This window comes from Saccopteryx bilineata, chromosome 3 (genome assembly GCF_036850765.1).
Source record: "Saccopteryx bilineata isolate mSacBil1 chromosome 3, mSacBil1_pri_phased_curated, whole genome shotgun sequence".
Lineage (NCBI taxonomy): Eukaryota > Metazoa > Chordata > Mammalia > Chiroptera > Emballonuridae > Saccopteryx > Saccopteryx bilineata.
Window position 1 is genome coordinate 289,919,442 of NC_089492.1, and position 17,295 is coordinate 289,936,736.

A 17,295-nucleotide genomic window follows, 5' to 3' on the forward strand; every position below is an offset into this window, starting at 1 on the left:
GGGGTGACCGGGGAGCTGGGCTGCGCCCCCTCTGAGTCCTGCTCTGCAGGTGGCGACGTCCAGCCCCACATCCAGCTTCCCTCCTGTCTTGCAGCCCTTGTATTTTCACACGTCCCTGAAGCACCCCGGCATCGTGGCAGTGGTGGAAGTGGTCGCCGAAGGCCGGAAGCGGGACGGGACCCTCCAGACGGTGTCCTGTGGGTTTGGGATTCTTCGGCTCTTTGGCAGCAGACCGGACTCTCCCACTTCCGCCTCCCCGGACAGACGGTACCCGCGTGCATTCTCCGTCCTCGGGCTCCTCCTGCGTTTTTCTGTGCTGATTAAACTGCTGGGTGTTTGGCCATAATATTAAGAGAAAACCTTATGCTTGTGGGCTTATTATGCTGTGGGTTCGTAACAGTATACGGTGGGGAGGTGCTTTTGCTTTGTAATCATGTCAGCCTGTTGAAGCCACAGTGTTGCCCTAGGTCAGGCCTTCTTAGCCTCGGCGCCCCTGATGTTTTGGGCTGGATAGGTCTTTGTTCTGGGGGCCATCTGGTACATGTAGGATGTCCAGCAGAATATCTGGCCTTCACCCACTAGATGCCAGTGGCATCTCCCCGTGGCTACAGCCAGCAATGTCTGCAGGGACAGAATCGCCCCTGGCTGAGAACCACTGGTCTGGACAGACCGCTGTGGAGACAGGGCCGTCCTTGTCTTTCCTGGGGCATTTCAGCCGTGTAGGTCTACCTGCTGTTGCTTCCCGGGCCCCTGGTTCTCGGGCTGTGTGCAGACGGTGCTGCACGTGTGCCTGGAGTGTGGGGCCGGGCGCTGAGTGCAGGAGCTGGTGCCGCCCGGGTCTGCATTGTCTGCGAGGGTATGGTCATGTGGCGTTGGCTGTGGTCCAGGGGGTACAATAGTGGCCGGCACCCATAGGCTCCGTCAGGAAGAGCAGCCAGGCTGAGACTGAAGCAGAGCACGTGCTGACGTGCGTCTCGTGGCTCTTGTTTTGCAGGTTGCGACTGTATCACGGCACCCCCAGAGCCCTGCTGCACCCGCTGCTGCAGGACCCCATAGAGCGTAAGAGACCATGCCCGGCGTCCTTCCAGCTGCCTGTGCACTGTCCACTCGGGGTCTGTCCTGGGAGCTTCCTCAGTGTGGACCGTTACCAGCTCAGCTTACTTGTTGAATAACAGACTTGGGCAAAGTGCATTGTGAGCTTGGGTTTCTGATGGGCCCTCCAGGAGGGCATTGCTTTGTGAGGGTGACCATGGGACAGGTGTGGCCGCCTGGGGGCCACTTGGTGGGAGGACTGTGGGTCTTCTTGCCTCCAGGGTAATAGCTTTGTCCCCAGACAGAGTAGTTGCTGTTCATCAGTGGCCACCGGCCGTCACTGGAAGCCACCAACTGTGAGCCCGTTGGTAATCTCCAGCACAGCCAGGCCCTCGCTGTGCCTGACTGAAGGCCACCTGTGGGGACGTCGGCCACACTGGAAGCACCGGGCTCCTGTCTTCTACAGGGCCCAGTGGCTGTGGGGCCAGTCTGTGGGGCGCCAGCTGGGAGGGCCGTGCAGCCCCCTCTGGCTGCGGCCACGTGGAGGATGGCCGGAGGGGCATCAGTGGAGGCCGGGTGGAGGTCTGTGCCCACTGCGGTGCCAGTGTGGACAGGCCATGCGGTTGCAGGCGGGTCTGTTTGGGAGGTGACTTTCTGTCCCTCGCGGTGCTGCCTAGATCCCGTGACGGGATCTGTGTTTGCCCGGAACCATGTGGAAGGGTCATACCGGCCCCCTCCTCTCCTCTCCCTGCTGGATTTTGAAACAGTCAGTGAGAAACTTAATATTTATTGATTAAGATTGGCTTTTAGATTATTTCTTAATTGAATTTAATAATTTGCCAGCGTTTTCTCTCCTGGAGGATCTTTAGAATCGGGACCTTTTCAGAAAAAGTACACGCCGCGTTGGCGTGCCATCTGTAGTGCTGGGGCGCGGTGGGGAGGTCTGCGTGGGAGCCGTGCACAGAGCCGGGGCACAGCCCTGGGCCGCCGGCGGACCTAGAAGTTTATGGCTGTTTCCTTGAATGGGTGGTCCATTCACACAGTTCTGGACTGAGAAGGCAGAGAAGCACAGACAGGTTCAGAGTGCGGTCTCCTGTCCACGCCCCTGCCCTCCCGCCCTTCGCCTGCACCCAGTGGCCTCTCTCAGGGTTCTGTGGTTCCTTCAGGGACTTCTGATGGACACAGCAGCCAGTGCGCACGCCCCCAGGCTTATTTCTGCTCCCCTCTTGCGCGTGGCCCTGGACCTAGCTCTCCCTGGCACAACTGTCTCGAAGGTTGCTGCATGTCAGCGACCCCTTGTCCTCTCAGCTGCGGGGTTGCTGTGGTGATGGGCTTGGTCTCGCAGGCTGCATGTGAGCGCACTGGAAGAGCTGGGCCGAGGCTGTGCTGCCCTGGGCGGCAGCCCTCGCAGACGCCAGTGTTCTGCAGGACAAGCCCCACCAGGATGCACGGTCGCGGTGCTGTGGTAGTTCTTTCTGCACCCTTCCCAGGGGTTGTGGGAGACCGCCTTCCGCGGCATTTAAGGTTTTAGAGTGAGTGGAGCCCATGTGGTCCCTCTGAACCCCAAGGCCCTGTGATCCCAGGCGTGCCCCTTCTGCACCCCGACCCTCTGGACGGCCGTGCCCTCTACTCCCCAGCAGGCTGGGTCTGAGCTCCCCCAGCCCTCCTGCCTCCAGCACCTTCCCTGCCCCCGCTGTCCTGGGGCCTTGTCTGAACCTCGCTTGGGGTGTGGGCCCCCTTCTCCATGTGTTATGGAGATCGAGGCTGCGTTTTGGCCCTCATCCCAGAAGCATGGCTTGTCCTTGAGGTCGGAGCTCTGTCCCGGTGGCCCTGTCCTCAGTGCCCAGGCTTGCAGCTTGGGGGGCTCCATGGACGCTGGTGCTGAGAGTGAAGGGAGGCCCCCAGCCACGTGATGCCCTTGACCCGCCCCAGGGAAGGCCAGAGCCAGAGGGATTTTGTTATGTTGCGTTAAAAACAAGCATCTCTTTCGGTGCAGATTTACCAGAGGGTTTCTAGGGATCGATTTTTCTTTTACTTTTGGGCTGAACTTACAGAGCAATTCCCCTGTTTCCCTCAAAAACAATGTTTCCTGTTTGTGGTGTTCACGTTTCCTCTGCCGATGCAACCCGGGTGCCTCTGGTCCCCGCTCTCACCGAGCTGTGTTTTTCCGCAGAGAACAAGCACCTGACCCTGGTGGAGGGCTGCGGCCTGCACTACACCCTGCGGCCGCACCCCGCCCTGGAGCCCGCCCTCCACCTCCTGCCCGAGAACCTGCTGGTGTCCGGTCTGCAGCATGTTCCCGGCGTCCTTCCAGCTCACGGGGACACGGGTAAGGGCCGCCCTCTCCTTTCCACGTGTTAGCTCGCGGTCAGCCTCACAGGAATCGGGCTCTGCCTGTGTGCCTGTGGCCGGCTGGCTGTGGCCAGCACCTCTCGGTGGCCAGCCAGTGGGGGAGCAGTGGGGGGGGCAGAGTCGCCGCCGTCCTGAACAGCCCCGTCCCTCTCGCTGCCTGCCTTCCTCGGAAGTGTTTTCATGAGAAAAGGAGTCCATGTCTTCATGGCTGTGGCCGGCAAAACACGGTCGCTGCGTGTCACCCAACTGGACCTCCACATCTGTGGCTGGATTGCTGTTGTTTTTTCATTGTGGTAAATAGATATAAAATTGACTGCCTTCATTAACTATGTTTTGTTTTGTTTTGTTGTATTTTTCCAAAGTGAGAAGCAGGGAGGCAGACAAACTCCCGCATGCGCTCGACCGGGATCCACCCAGCACGCCCACCAGGGGGTGATGCTCGGCCCATCTGGGGCGTTGCTCTGTTGCGACCAGAGCCATTCTAGTACCTGAGGCAGAGGCCACAGAGCCATCCCCAGCGCCCAGGCCATCCTTGCTCCAGTGGAGCCTTGGCTGCGGGAGGGGAAGAGAGAGATAGAGAGAAAGGAGAGGGGGAGGGGTGGAGAAGCAGATGGGCGCTTCTCCTGTGTGCCCTGGCCGGAAATCGAACCCGGGACATCCACATTCTAGGCCGACGCTCTACCCCTGAGCCAACCAACCAGGGCCTAATTAACCATGTTTTTAAGTTTATGGCTCCCTGGCATCGAGTGGGTTCACGTTGTTGTATGACCTCAAACTGTCATCTCCAGAACATCTTCATCTTCCTCAGACTAAACCTTGGACCCATTAAGCACTCAGTCCCCACCCCGCCCCCACCCCTGCCCCCACCCCTGGCACCACCTTCTCTCTCCGTCTCCATGAGCTGGGCTGTTCTAGGTACGTCACATGAATGTGTGTCCTCTGGTGACTGTCTTATTTTACTTGGCATGATGTTCGCAGGGCTCACCCTTGGGTTCGGGTTTCCTTCCTTTTTAAGGCCGAATAGCATTCCACCGTGTGGATGGGCTGTGTTTTGTTTATCCGTTCATCTGCCCATGGATCCTGGGGCTCCACCTCTGACTGCTGAGCACAACGGTTCAGGGAGCACCGGCTCGCTTGCACTGGGAAACCGAGATTCGCGTGAGAGGCCCGGGCCCTGCCTGGTGTTGGAGGAGCTGGTTCTCCAGTGGTGGGTGGGTCAGCCCCTCTCAGCCGAGATCACGGCAGGTAGGGGGGGGCCTCGGCTCTGCTCCAGGGCCTGCTGACGGGCCTCACCACCTGGGCCCTGTGCTCTTTCTGGGCACTCTGGAGGCTCTTTGGCAGTCTGGAGGAGGAGACGGGACCCATACCAGCCCTCCTCCCCGCTGGCTCTGTTGGAATTCCTGCCTGGCCGGGGGGTGGGGGGGTGGGGGGTGGCTTCTACCTGATCCAGGAAGAGCATTCCGGCCTCGGGCTCAGCAGATGAGATGGAAGGCTGTGACGGGCTCAGTGTTCGGCTCGGACCCTGAAGGATGGGCCGTAGCTCCGCTCGGACGTGGGTGTGGTGGTTTGCAGTGATGCTGTCCCTGCCCAGGCCACAGGCTTCTGGTCCATGCTGGGATGCCAATGTGTTGTTTGTGCAGTTTTGGATGGGTCCATGATCACCATGAGGTCACTATTTGTCCAGTGTCCCATGGCACGTGAGAGATGATGATTCCACTGTGAGCAGGAGTGTGTCTGAGGCTTGGGTTCGCCATGGTTTACCAAGCTTACACGGCCCCTGTGCCCACCCAGGAAGTCTCGTTACCTCCGTGGTTTACCCGCGTTCTCCCAGGAGAGGAGGGGACAGAGCCTCGTGGCTGTCTGCTGGGACTGAGTGACGAGGACGTGAAACCTGCGTCTCTGAGGCCTCGGCTGTGGCCCGTCCCCTGGCCTGGGCCCCCTGGTCAGGGCGGCCCTGTGAGCTCCCCGGTGATCGTGTGCTGAGGCGCACACCTGCTCCGTGCCAGGCTACGCCCGTCTTCTTCCTGGGCTCTGCGTGTTTAAACAGAACGTTCTTGGGGCCTGAGCTGTAGCCGCCCCTTTGTGACTTGCCAGTGGGTGTCAGAACTGTAGGTAAAACTCGAAAACATCGACGGTTAGCCTATTCTTGCTTCCGGGTCATTGCTGGAAAGAGCAGCCCAGGCGCCCAGCCGGCCCGTGTCTGGTTCTGAGCATCTCGGGTTAGACGGTGGAGTCCAGGGGCCACACTCCAGAGGGGTGTTTTGACTTAAAGAGGCAAGACTGCAGCTCTCTATCCTTAAAGCTCATGCTTTCAGGGGAGACCTGAGCCGAGTGAGTGTGGAGCAGCCGTTCCTCCGGGCACATCCAGGTGCTGCTGGCTATGTTGTTTTTTAAGCAAATGACTAGGAGCTCTGGAGTGGAGCCCGAAGCTCTCTGGTGGGGAGGGCTGGGGGAGCCCGACTTCCCACCTCCCCATGGGCAAGGGGCACACCCCTCTTCTGGGGAGACTGGAGGGACGCTGCTCATCAGCGCGTCCCCTGGCGACCAACAGAGCAGACACTGTGCACGCAGCCCCCGCTGGAACGCGTGCCTCACAGCCTGAGGCGCTGAGCTGCTTCCCGACAGGTATATTGTCTCCTGTCCGCTCTGCCCGGCCCGCGGGTCTTCTGTGACTCACTCTTGAAAAAGGGTTTCTTCCTGGACGGTGTTTTATGGCCCCGGCCGGCTCCCGGGCAGAGCATCTGTCGAACTGTGGAGGGCTCGGTTTTATTTCAGTGCCGTCCTGGGAGCCGGGTGTTTATTCATCTGTAAAATGCCACAGTAGAGGAGACTGAGCTGTTTTTAATTGGAATTTTTATTGAGGTTCTTGTGATTCACGGCGGTTTTAGTGAGTAGTGTGGAGAGGTTCTTTCTGTCCTGTGCACCCTTTGCCCAGGGTCCTCGGACAGCCTGGTACCATACATACGACCCTGGGACCCCGGCATCCACACAGCCCCCGGCCTTGTCTGTTCCTCCCCCATCCGGCTCACACGTGTTTGTGTGCAGACTTGTGACAGGTGACTTCAACTTGGGAGTGCCTGGACCCAGCAGCTGCCCTTCTGGTCCTCCTGGTGGCTCTGTCCACCTCTGGGAGGCAGGCGGGCCTCCCTCCTGAGCAACCTCTCAGAGAGATGCTCCGAGTCCATCCAGTTTGGCAAATATTGCCAATTCCATAGTGTCTTTTTCTTTCAATTAGGAAACTCCCTGTGTCCCCCCCCCCCCCCCTCTGCCCTGGACAGTGGCAGCCGTGTCACCGCTGGGTCATGGTCACGTGCTATGGCCCACAAAGCCCCTTGTTGCCATGGAGCCAGCCTCCTCCAGGTGGGCCCTCCTGGGCTGCCCTCTGGTCTCACATCCGCCTGTCAGTGCCAGCCCCTGCCCCATGCTCTGCCGGGGTGCCAGCATCAGCCTAGGGGGACTGTGGAGGGTGAAGAGGGACCAGCGGGTCGTGCGGGTGAAGGCTCCCCGCCCAGCCTGCCATGGGGCCGGAACACGCTCCGCGGGAGGCCCCCGGAGGTGGAGGGAGCTGGAGCCGAGTGAGAAACACAAGCCAGAGCCTGTTTTCTGGAGTGGACTCGAGGTCCTGGGTGGGTTTGTGGTACTAGGGACAGACGGGGGTTCTGTTGGGCTCTGGTGGAAAGCGGAGGGCTCCCAGCCACCTGAGTGTGCTCCTGGACCCCCCGCCCCCATGCCCACAGGAGCAGCAGAGGCAGACAGGACACTTGACCACAGCCCCTGGCTTGTTGGGACGCGGCATGAATTGCTGAGCCCTGGGAGCGAGGGCCTCTGGGGGGGCTGCTGAGGGCTCCGGCCCCGCAGTGCTCGCAGGGTCCGGTCTCTGGCTGTGGGGGCAGCGTCCTCATCTGAACACTCACTGCCCATCCCTCCCCTCTCCCAGCCCCCGGCACTGCCAGCCTACCTTCTGTCTCCGAATTGGATTGCTTTAAACCCCTGATCTGAATGGGGCGGTACAGGGTTTGTCCTTCTGTGACCGGCCCATCTTACTCAGCGTCATGTTCTTGGGGTCCATCCATGTCCCAGCCCTGATAGGCCTTCCTTCCTTTCTGAGGCCAAATAATTAACAGTCCACCGTGTGATGGACCATTGTCCATCGCCTGGGTTGTCTCTGCCTTTTGGTTGTTGTGAATAAAGCTGCCTGTTTTTTTAATTGGTCGTGGTCATCACCGGGCCAGCTGGAACACTTTTAAAAAAATTATGCAAGGAAGACATGAACTTTCTCAGGAGCATGAAACCTAATGCCTCTTTGGGATGGGTACCACACAGAGACCATGAGAGAGCAAACAGAACAGCTGAACGCTGCCTGCGGATGTCCACGTCCATGGACACGCACGGATTGTTAAGTAAAATTGGCAGCTTAATGTTTCCCTTCTCCCTGCAACATCACGGCACCTCTCAGATCGCTGCGTGATCTCTGACAGCAGTTTCTGTTCCCATTTTTGTGCGTAAACAGCTCCAATTCCCCTAATTTCACCTGGTTTTCACTTGATTATAAATAATGTTCCAGGGAGTGCTTTGCTCATTTGGCCGAAGAGGTTCAAAGAGTGGCGTGACCAGGGCAGAAGGCAGCTGTGGGCACCTCTAGGGGTCTTGGTACCTCGGGAGGTGAAGACAGACCGCCTGTTAGGTGCTCCAACTCAGAGCTTCTGGCCAGACCACGCAGAGCTCTGGGCACCGTGGTTTCACTGTCGCCAAGTCTCACACCAGTTATTTCCTTTTTTATTTTATTTTATTTTTATTTTTTGTATTTTTCTAAAGTGAAAAGCGGGGAGGCAGACAGACTCCTGCATGTGCCTGACCAGGACCCACCCGGCATGCCCACCAGGGGGCGATGCTCTGCCCCTCTGGGGTATCGCTCTGTTACATCCAGAGCCATTCCAGCGCCTGAGGCAGAGGCCACAGAGCCATCCTCAGCGCCCGGGCCATCTTTGCTCCAGTGGAGCCTTGGCTGTGGGAGAGGAAGAGAGAGGTAGACAGAAAGGAGAGGAGGAAGGGTAGAGAAGCAGATGGGTGCTTCTCCTGTGTGCCCTGGCCAGGAATCGAACCCAGGACTTCCACATGCTGGGCCGATGCTCTACTGCTGAGCCAACCCATCAGGGCCCCGTTATTTCCTTTCTTAACTTTGGGCTGGCTTTTTAAAGCCAAGACCTTGTGCCTAAATATTTAAATAGCCTTAAGGACTCCGGGAGAAACTGAGGACCAGAACCAGAACTCCATTCCTTGTGATGGGGACGTGAGGTCCCCACAGGCAGTGTGATTGTAGGAGGGAAGTGGTGGGTTGTGCCTGCTCCCCCCTGTGCTGGTCTCTGTCCCGGAGCCACGGACCAGGCCTCTCTGTGCATGGGACTCTCCCCATACAACCAAGAGCTGTCATGTGCCTGCTCAGCCGGGCACTGGGCTGGGTGCCCAGACCCAGTCCCTCCGTCTACCCTCACGGGGCTCACAGTCTGGGGATGCTCCTCGGTCGGTGTGGGGACTTGTCTCCTGCGGGGCCAGCCAGACTGTCTCTGCCTCTGCACACCCGGGAAGACTGCGTGCTCCCAGGTGGTTCAAGGTGAACCTAATAAAATGAAGAATGGCGCCCCTGGCTGTGTCCCTCATGGGCAGGAGGGCAGGGATGATGGGCAGCCAGGACGAGGGGAGCGGTGTCCTCTGCGTTCTGTAACCTGCGTTCTCGGGGCGCCGGTTATAAAATCGCTCCTGCGGGCGGTTCAGGGTAGGATTTGGACCAGAAATGAAAGTTGCATTTGTTGAACCAGTTTAGCGTTTGGGCTTGACTGGAGGTAGGTTCTGACCTGTCCGAGTGATGCCTTGCTGGTCCTCCCACCGCGGCCTGGACCTCGGCTGGTGAGCCCGCGGGTGCTCCTGGTGGTTGTGTCTCCACGGTAACCTGCCTGCCCTCTCTCTCTCTCTCTCTCTTGTCGTTCCAGGTGATGCCCTCCGAAAGCCTCGGCTGCAGAAGCCGGTCACATGGTACTTGGACGATGTGTCCTTCACGCTGTACCCTTCCCTGGAGAAGTTTGAGGGGGAGCTCCTGGAACTCCTGATCAGCGATCACTTCCGGGAGGTATTGGCTCACGTCCGGGATGGCCCCTCAGCAGCAGGATGCCCACGGCAGGGCTGAGCCGTTCCTGCTGCCCGGGGTGGGGCAGTCCAGCCACGGTGACCTGTCTTTTTTTCCTTTGTGGCTGAAGAAGTACATAGCCTGTTGTCTTAGCTTTGATGGTGATGAAGGTGCTGTTATTCTGAGACATCAATTGAGGTTAATTTTGATGTATCTTAAACCGGCTCCCCTGTAATACATAAATGAAGCCACCAAATGTGCCTGGGGATGTCCATGAAGTAATCTACATTCCCCGAGGACAGTCTGAGGCTGTTCTACTCCTTCCGAGGAGGTGACCCTCTGGTCACCCAGTCATTTAACCCCAGCCAAGCAGGTTTCTGTGCAAGCCCCTCCCCCACCCCCAACCCGCCAGGTCAGTTGGCCTGTGTGGACGTGCGGGGGTCAGTTCTCCCTCTGAAAGCCTGTGAGGACCACCCTGGACGTGGGGGGCGTCTCCTCCCTGCCTTGTAGTTGTGGGCGATGCCTCGTGCCTGGGGGCCTCTGAGCACGTGGCGCCCTGTCCTGGACGCTCTTCTTGCAGGAGCGTCAGGCTCCTGGTGTCAGTTCCACTGCCTGCCTGCGGGCCTCCTCCTCCCGCCGGGCTCTCCTTCCCTGCTCCCTAGTTGACCTGGACCCCTCCTGCAGTGTCTGCACCAGGAGGATGGGGCGTGTGTGGTGCAGCACTGCGCCTGGTGTGAGTAAAAGTGTCGGCACGCAGGCGGTCTTGACTGTTTACAGGCTGTGAGCATGAGCGCTTCCGTCTGTGGGCACCCGCTCGTGTCTGAGCAGGCAGCCGTGATTAATCACACCCGTGCGCGAGTGAGAAGGCCGTCCTGGACCGTGTGGCTCCACGTGATGTGGTCCTGTCTGAGCAGAAGGGCCACGAGGGGGGGACAGAAGTGGCAGCGCCTGTCCCCTCGGTGTGGTTCCCACTGGGCCCTCACTGCTCCGAGCGGGGTGTGTGAGGGCCGGGGCGTTAGGGTGTCCTCGCTGGACTCCACGCACTCCGCATTCCCACAGAATCACTTTGTTCTGCACTTTCCTGCCTTGGTCTCTTTGTTCCCGTCTGACTGGCAGGTGCTCGGTCACCCCCACCATCTGTTTCCATCACTCAGGGACTAATAGGCTGCGTTTGGGTCCCTTCCGCTTGATGAATGGGCAATCAAGGACACTTGGAAATTCGGGATTGCTTTGCAACGATCACATAATTTAATAAACAGTAATGGCCCCGGGGACTCTCCTGGCTCGTTCGTTAGAGTGCCTGCACATTTTTTGTTAAGATGAAACACTTTAATATCCGGTGATCACTTTGGGGCAGATTCCATTTTTATTGGTTTATGACTTACTGCCTGACGCGGCTCCCTCTTCCTGCTGCCCATTCCGCCCCGGGTTGCCCGTTGTCGGAGTCCTTGGGAAGCAGAGGCTGCATGTGGACCTCGCCAGACCCGGCCCTCCGGCGCCTCGATCAGCCCCTCCTTCCACTGCGGGGCAGCCCCCCCTGCCCCCCCCCCAGTCCCCATGCGAGGCGCCGAGGTCCCGGCTGCTAGTTCGGTGCATCTTGAGCATGGCAGCCTGACCTTGGAAGCTCAGGGCAAGAGTTTAACGATCAGGCATCCAAGGGGGTACGCTGGGGTGCTGTGTGAGAGAACCCCAGACTGCCTAGAAGGTGCCCATGGCCAGCCTGGTCTGACTGGCTGATTCGTCTGTCCTTTGCTGGGACTCTTTTCCCCCCAGCGCCCTGTGACCTGGGGGGGGGGGTTGTTGGAGACTCTGTCACGGTCTCTGCTCTTTGCTTGCCCCTCCCCGGGGAGCTTTGCTGGTGGGCACCCTTCCCCCTCTGCTCAGGCCTAATGCTGTCCGACATGTGCTCTTCGCAGGGGGCCAGCCCTCTGGACGGCAGTGCCCTGGAAATCTTGGAGCGACGTCTGTGCGTTGGCGTGCACAACGGCCTGGGCTTCGTGCAGAGGCCACAGGTCATGGTGCTGGTGCCCGAGGGGGAGGTGGCCCTGGTGCGCTCCGCCAGCTTCAGCAGGAGAGTCGGCTCCTCTTTAAAGACCAGGTACCTCCCCAGACCCCGGGTTCCAGCTGAGGACAGGGAGGTGCGGGTGGGCGTCTGAGGGGAGTGAGTCATGTTCTCGCACGTGAGGTGTGTGTGCCCCTCGGGAGCAGACCTTGGGGTTGCGAGGTTGGAGAGTCCAGTTTTTGTGCAGTGACAGTTTTGGAATGAGCATCACAGATGCTCCTGGCTGTGGCCGCTTATGGTCTGTGGAGACCCTGGCGGGCTTTCCTCTGGGGGTACCTCGCTAATCTTTCCCACAATGGAGAACTGGCGGCAGGAGTCTTGCCTGTGCTTCCCGACCAGAGCCAGGGGCACCTCCGAGGGGTGCCACGTGCGCAGCTGGGGTGGTTCCCGCTGGCTCCGTGTTGCTCAGAGCCGAGTGGGTGAGGGTCCTGCAGGCGGACTTCTCTGGGGACCGGGCTGTGTCACCCCATCCCCTGGGCACTAGCTCTGACAGTTCAAGCAAAGTGTCTGTTGAGGCACCCAGAAGGCTCTGGTTTGGGAAGTGGCCCTGGGGGGCAACCTTGGAAGAGCTGAGTGGCACTGCCCGGGTGGGGGGCTTGCTGCGCCAGCGCCTGGGGCGGCGGGGGCGTGGGGCGGCGGGGGCACGGGGCGGCGGGGGCGTGAGGCGGTGGGCCCCGCCTGACGTGCCTGCCGTGTGCTCTCGCCCCAGCTCTGCAGACCAGGCCCTCGTGCTGAGGAGCCGCCTCCGCCTCCCTGAGATGGTCCGTCACCCCGCGTTCGCCATCGTCTTCCAGCTGGAGTACGTGCTGAACGGCCCCGCGGGCGTGGACGGCAACGTAAGGCCCCCTGTGTCGTGTCGTGTCGTGTTGGCCCCGCTTGGCGCCAGCCCCTCTCCGTGATGATGATGTTAGCAGTCTGGGTAACGTGTCCGGAATGTGGTTCTGGGAAACCTTTGCTCCTCGTGGTGACTGATTGCCCCCGGCTCCGTGCTGACAGCGTGCTCGCGGCCAACGGTAATAGGATCCGGGAGCCACGCATCACGATAGCATTAACTAGTAATTAGCAAGCTGATGATTATTTTGAAAAATGAGGCCATTTTCTGCATTTTTCATGTGATATTAGGCGCAGTCAGGCTCGAGTCTGCACAAGTGATGAATGGTTTCCTCTAATGAACCTCACCTGTGCCTGGGTCCCCCTGAGGGCGCGGGGCTGGGGGGGGGGTGCTGTGACAGATGGAGTGCTTCCGTCATGTAGAGTCTTCAGAAAACCCAAATCATGCTATTCTCAAGATTTATTTTTCTGTTTTAAAAAGCAAATGTCAATGGAACAAGTCAATTAGAAATTGGGAAAAGGCCTGAGAGATCCCATCTGGGGTGGTGGGTACGCCCTCTTTGCTCCGCGGCGGGTGGGTGAGCTGGAGAAGGGGTTGGCGGTCGGGCATGTGGGCCGTTCCGTTTCCCGTCGGCCCTGGCAGCAGCAGGCTGGCCTCCCCGAGGTCCACCCGTGTGTTGCTGTAACACAGAGTCCTGTTCAGGTGTACTGATCTAGGGGCAAGTGTCCCAAACTAGCCAAACACACGGTCACCATCGCTCTAATGGCACGCTACTTCCCTTTATACTGGGATTGCAGGGAGAACGCAGCAGTGCATGGACGCACCTGCCACGCAGGGCACGCTCTGGGCTGGGTCCAGGCCTCCCCCCAGGGGCCCGGGCGCCTGGGGCTGTGGGGGGAGCCCAGGGGAGGAAGTGTGGGTGCAGTGTCCCCGGTGTCATCCGGTGGGATGGGGGGACTGCGAGGGCGCCAGCCACATGCGGCGAGAACCTGGCCCCTCGGTGGGGCTGCACGCGGCTCTCCACTCGTCATTTACATTAAGATAACGTTCCAACCAGAATGTTAATTGTCGTTTTCAAGCGATTATAAAGTCTCTGCTGGAACTGATATGTCTCAGGTGAAATGTCATTATTTTCAGACTCCTCACAGAGATAGCTCCTCCGCTCTCGGGTATGGCGGTCCCTCTTCTTTTTTTATTCTTCTCAAGTGAGAAGCAGGGAGGCAGAGAGACAGACTCCCGCATGCGCCCAACTGGATCCACCCGGCACGCCCACCAGGAGGCGATGCTCTGCCCATCTGGGGCGTTGCTCCATTGCAACTGGAGCCATTTTTTAGCACCTGAGGCAGAGGCCATGAAGCCATCCTCAGCGCCCAGGGCTAACTCGTTCCAATTGAGCCATGGCTGCAGGAGGGGAAGAGATAGAAGTGAGAGGGGGAAGAGTGGAGAAGCAGATGGGTGCTGATCAGGAATAGAACCTGGGACTTCCACACACCGGGCCGATGCTCTACCACTGAGCTAGCCAGCCAGGGCCTGTGCCTGTTTCTTGTAACATGCAGTGTTGTGTTCCATGTTGCCTTTGTCATCGGTGTCCTTTCCTCCTGTGACCTGGAAAGGGATGCTGTGTGGGCCCGGTGGCGAGGCTGGGCCAGGTGTCCCTGTCATGCACAGGGTGGGATGTCAGAGGAGAAAACAAGACAGGTGCTGACCTGTCCTCCCTCCCCACCCCTGCTGCCCCCAAGGGCCTCATTGGAAGCAAATTCCAGTCCAGTCACAACTGCATCTGTTTTGATTACTGTAAACATTTTGGAACGTACATTTTTTTTAAACCTTTTTTACCATGGGACATTTCCAGTGTCAACGTGGGGAGAAGCGTCTGAGGAACCCAGTGTGTGCCCCGGCAACCTGGGAGGGCGTCAGATTGTGGTGCTCCTCATTTCCCCTGCCCCCACTTCCCCGTTCCTCCCAGGTTGCTTCAGAGCAAATCTTAGACCCCCTGTCACTTTAGCTCCAGGAGATGTGGGCTTAACATCTCTGCAGCACCATCCTCACTCAAAAAACTAAAATTTCTCATTATCTTCAAATATCTAGTCAGCCTGGGTGTACATTTCTTCAGAGTATTTTTCTTTTTTCTTTCCTTCTTCTTCTTTTTTTTTTTTTATTAAGTGAGAGGCCGAGAGGCAGAGAGACAGACTCCTGCATGTGCCTCGACTGCAATTCACCCAGCCACCTTTGTCTGGGGCTGATGCTCTGTTGCTTGGCAACCGAGCTATTTCAGCACCTGAGGTGAATCCATGGAGCCATCCTCAGTGCCCAGGGCCAACTTGCTTGAACCATTTGAACCATGGCTATAGGAGGGGACTAGAGAGAGAGAGAGAGAGAGAGGGAGAGAGAGAGAGAGAGAGAGAAGGGGAGGGGGAGACGTGGAGAAGCAGGTGGGAGCTTCTCCTGTGTGCCCTGACTGGGGACTGAACCCAGGACTTCCACACGCTGGGCTGATGCTCTACCACTGACTGAGCCAACTGGCTAGCACCCAGAGTATTTTTCTTTGTTAGAAATAGACAAGCCAAAAAAACAAACAATTTTTCTTTGGAAACTGATTGCTGGACGCAGTGTTCCTCGTGAGCTGGGGCAGCAGGCTCTGCGCTCTGACCTGTTCATGAGCTGGCCTCACTGTGTTGCTCAGGCTGAGGAACGGAATGGCCAGGAGCTAACTCCATCTCCTGGGCACTGGCTGTGCAGAATTTTCCTCTGTCAGTGGTCTTTCTGGATCTCAGGAGACCGACGGCTGCTGGTGCGTCCGGTGTGTACCCAGGCTCCTCCGTCTGAGAGTGTTTTCTTGGTCCTGAGATTTTGGTAGTCATTAGAAACAAACTGGAAAAAAACGTTTTGAGAAGACACACGCCTTGTTTTTAATCTGTTGTGAGATGCTTGCATGTCAGTCAGCCAGAGCGACCCATCTGCCTTTGCAGCCTGTCTTTGGGCCGTTCTTCCCGTCCACACAACTTCCTTTCCAGAAACGTGAGTTGCGGGGACAGTGCAGCCACAGGAGATGGCCCCTTTGCAGACGCTGCACGCTGTGCCAGCGTGGGCTCCGCAGACGTTTGCGGGCGGAATGACGTTGGTAAAGCAGAACCGCCCTAGAACCCAAGAGAGCGATGTGTTGTGAGGGCGCCTGCGGCGGGACCAGATCCGGGCCTGGCCCTGCACTGTCGTCAGAGCAGGTGCAGATCCCGTCGGGGCTGCCGGTGGTTAACACAGTCCTTTCTTGGGGAGTCACGTAGCGAAATAGCCCTCTCCCAAATCTCTAGGAGGTGCAGCTCTATGACGTATGTCTTTGCTAGTATCCTTTGAACCAGACAAGTTCGTATAACAAAGACCTGCATGCTTTACCATGTGCAAACACTGGCGAGGTGCCCGGGATACGTTGGTGCCGCATAATTTTAATATGCTGTCTTTGGAACAAAAGTGTCATGCCTTGATTTATTCTGAAAATTATGTAAATTTAAACTTGCTGGAATATATATAGACGTCTTGAGGGTTTTTGGGAGATCTTTTAAAAGAAACCTGACTCTTCCCCTGGAGCGAGGCGCGTGTCCCAGTCGAGTCACCACGTGCAGCCCCGTCTCCATCTGCTGGGGCTCGGGGCTGTGCCATCCGGGCTCCCCACGGCCGGCAGGCTGCCGCGTTGGGCTCTCTTCACAGGTGGAGGTGCGCACTGCATGCTCTCGGTTGCTAGAGGGGACAGCACCTGGTGCTGAATCTTCTGTTTTGTTACGGTTTTAAGCAAGATATTGACTCACTCACTGTAAAAAAGATTGTTTGGTTTATCTTTTAAAAAATTTATTTTTTTTTATGGAGGAGAAATTTACATAAGCTAAAATGATTTTAAAGTGTCATTCTGACTTACTCTTTTTAATGTCTTTTATTTTTCTTGCGGTAAAATACACGGAACAAAATTTACTACTTTAAGTATACATTTTTCCAAGTATGCTGTTCAGTGTCTTAAATATGTACATTCTCAGTGTTGTACAACCGTCACCACCAATCTACCCCGACACCCCTCCCTCCTCATCTTGCACATTCGAAGCTCTGTCCCCATTAAACACTCACCCCCGTGTCCCCTCGGCCAGCCCGTGCACCGCCAGGGACTTTCTGTCTGTCTGTGGAATCATGTGGTATTTTTCCTTTTGTATCTGTCTTTTTTCACGCAGCATAATGTCCTCAAGGGTCCTCCCTGTTGTAGCGTTTTGGAGAGTTCCCTCCCTGTTTAATGCTGGTTCACACTCCACAGAGCAATGTTCCACTGTTCGGGTCCGCCATGTTTCACTTGCCTACCCACCCGTCGATGGGCTTGTGTGACTTCCCCATTTTAGCCCTTGTGGATAACACTGGTATGGACATGCGTGTGCAGGTATCTCTTTGAGACCCTGCTTTGAATTCTTTTGGTTATACCCAGGAGTGGAATTTCTGGGTCACGTGGTAATTCTAGTTTTAATTCTTAAAGGAAACACCGTACTGTTTTCCACAGTGGCTGTACCATTTTATGTTCCCACTAACGGTGCAGTAGGGTTCTAATTTTTTCACATTCTTGCCAACACTTGTCATTTGTATTTTGGTAGTTTTTGTTCGTTTGTATGTTTAGTCATCCTAATGGGTGAGAAGTGGTTTCTCTTTGTAGTTTTGATGACTATGATTAGTGATGTTGAGTATTCTCATGTGTTTGTTGACCATTCCTATATCTTCTTTAGAGAAATGTCTGTTTCAGTTCTTTGCCCTTTTTTTTAAATTGGGTTGTTGGTTTCTTTTTGTTGTTGAGTTTAGGAGTTCTCTATACAGTCTGGATATTAGTCCTTTATCAGCTATATGATTTGCAACTATTTCCCCCCCATTTTGTTG

At 57.2% G+C, this 17,295-nt stretch overlaps 1 protein-coding gene across 2 annotated transcripts in view; it reads left to right on the forward strand.

The window, feature by feature from the left end:
* NPHP4 (nephrocystin 4) overlaps positions 1 to 17,295 on the forward strand; it is an 86,539-nt gene that overhangs the window by 17,720 nt on the left and 51,524 nt on the right. The window contains exons 4-9 of one of the 2 annotated variants that reach the window (XM_066270613.1): positions 95 to 267; positions 995 to 1,059; positions 3,206 to 3,361; positions 9,372 to 9,508; positions 11,422 to 11,603; positions 12,277 to 12,403. In XM_066270613.1, coding sequence (XP_066126710.1) covers positions 95 to 267; positions 995 to 1,059; positions 3,206 to 3,361; positions 9,372 to 9,508; positions 11,422 to 11,603; positions 12,277 to 12,403 — 840 coding nt within the window. Of the gene's footprint in view, positions 1 to 94; positions 268 to 994; positions 1,060 to 3,205; positions 3,362 to 9,371; positions 9,509 to 11,421; positions 11,604 to 12,276; positions 12,404 to 17,295 lie in introns of those variants that run through there. The other variant, XM_066270614.1, reaches the window with a different exon arrangement.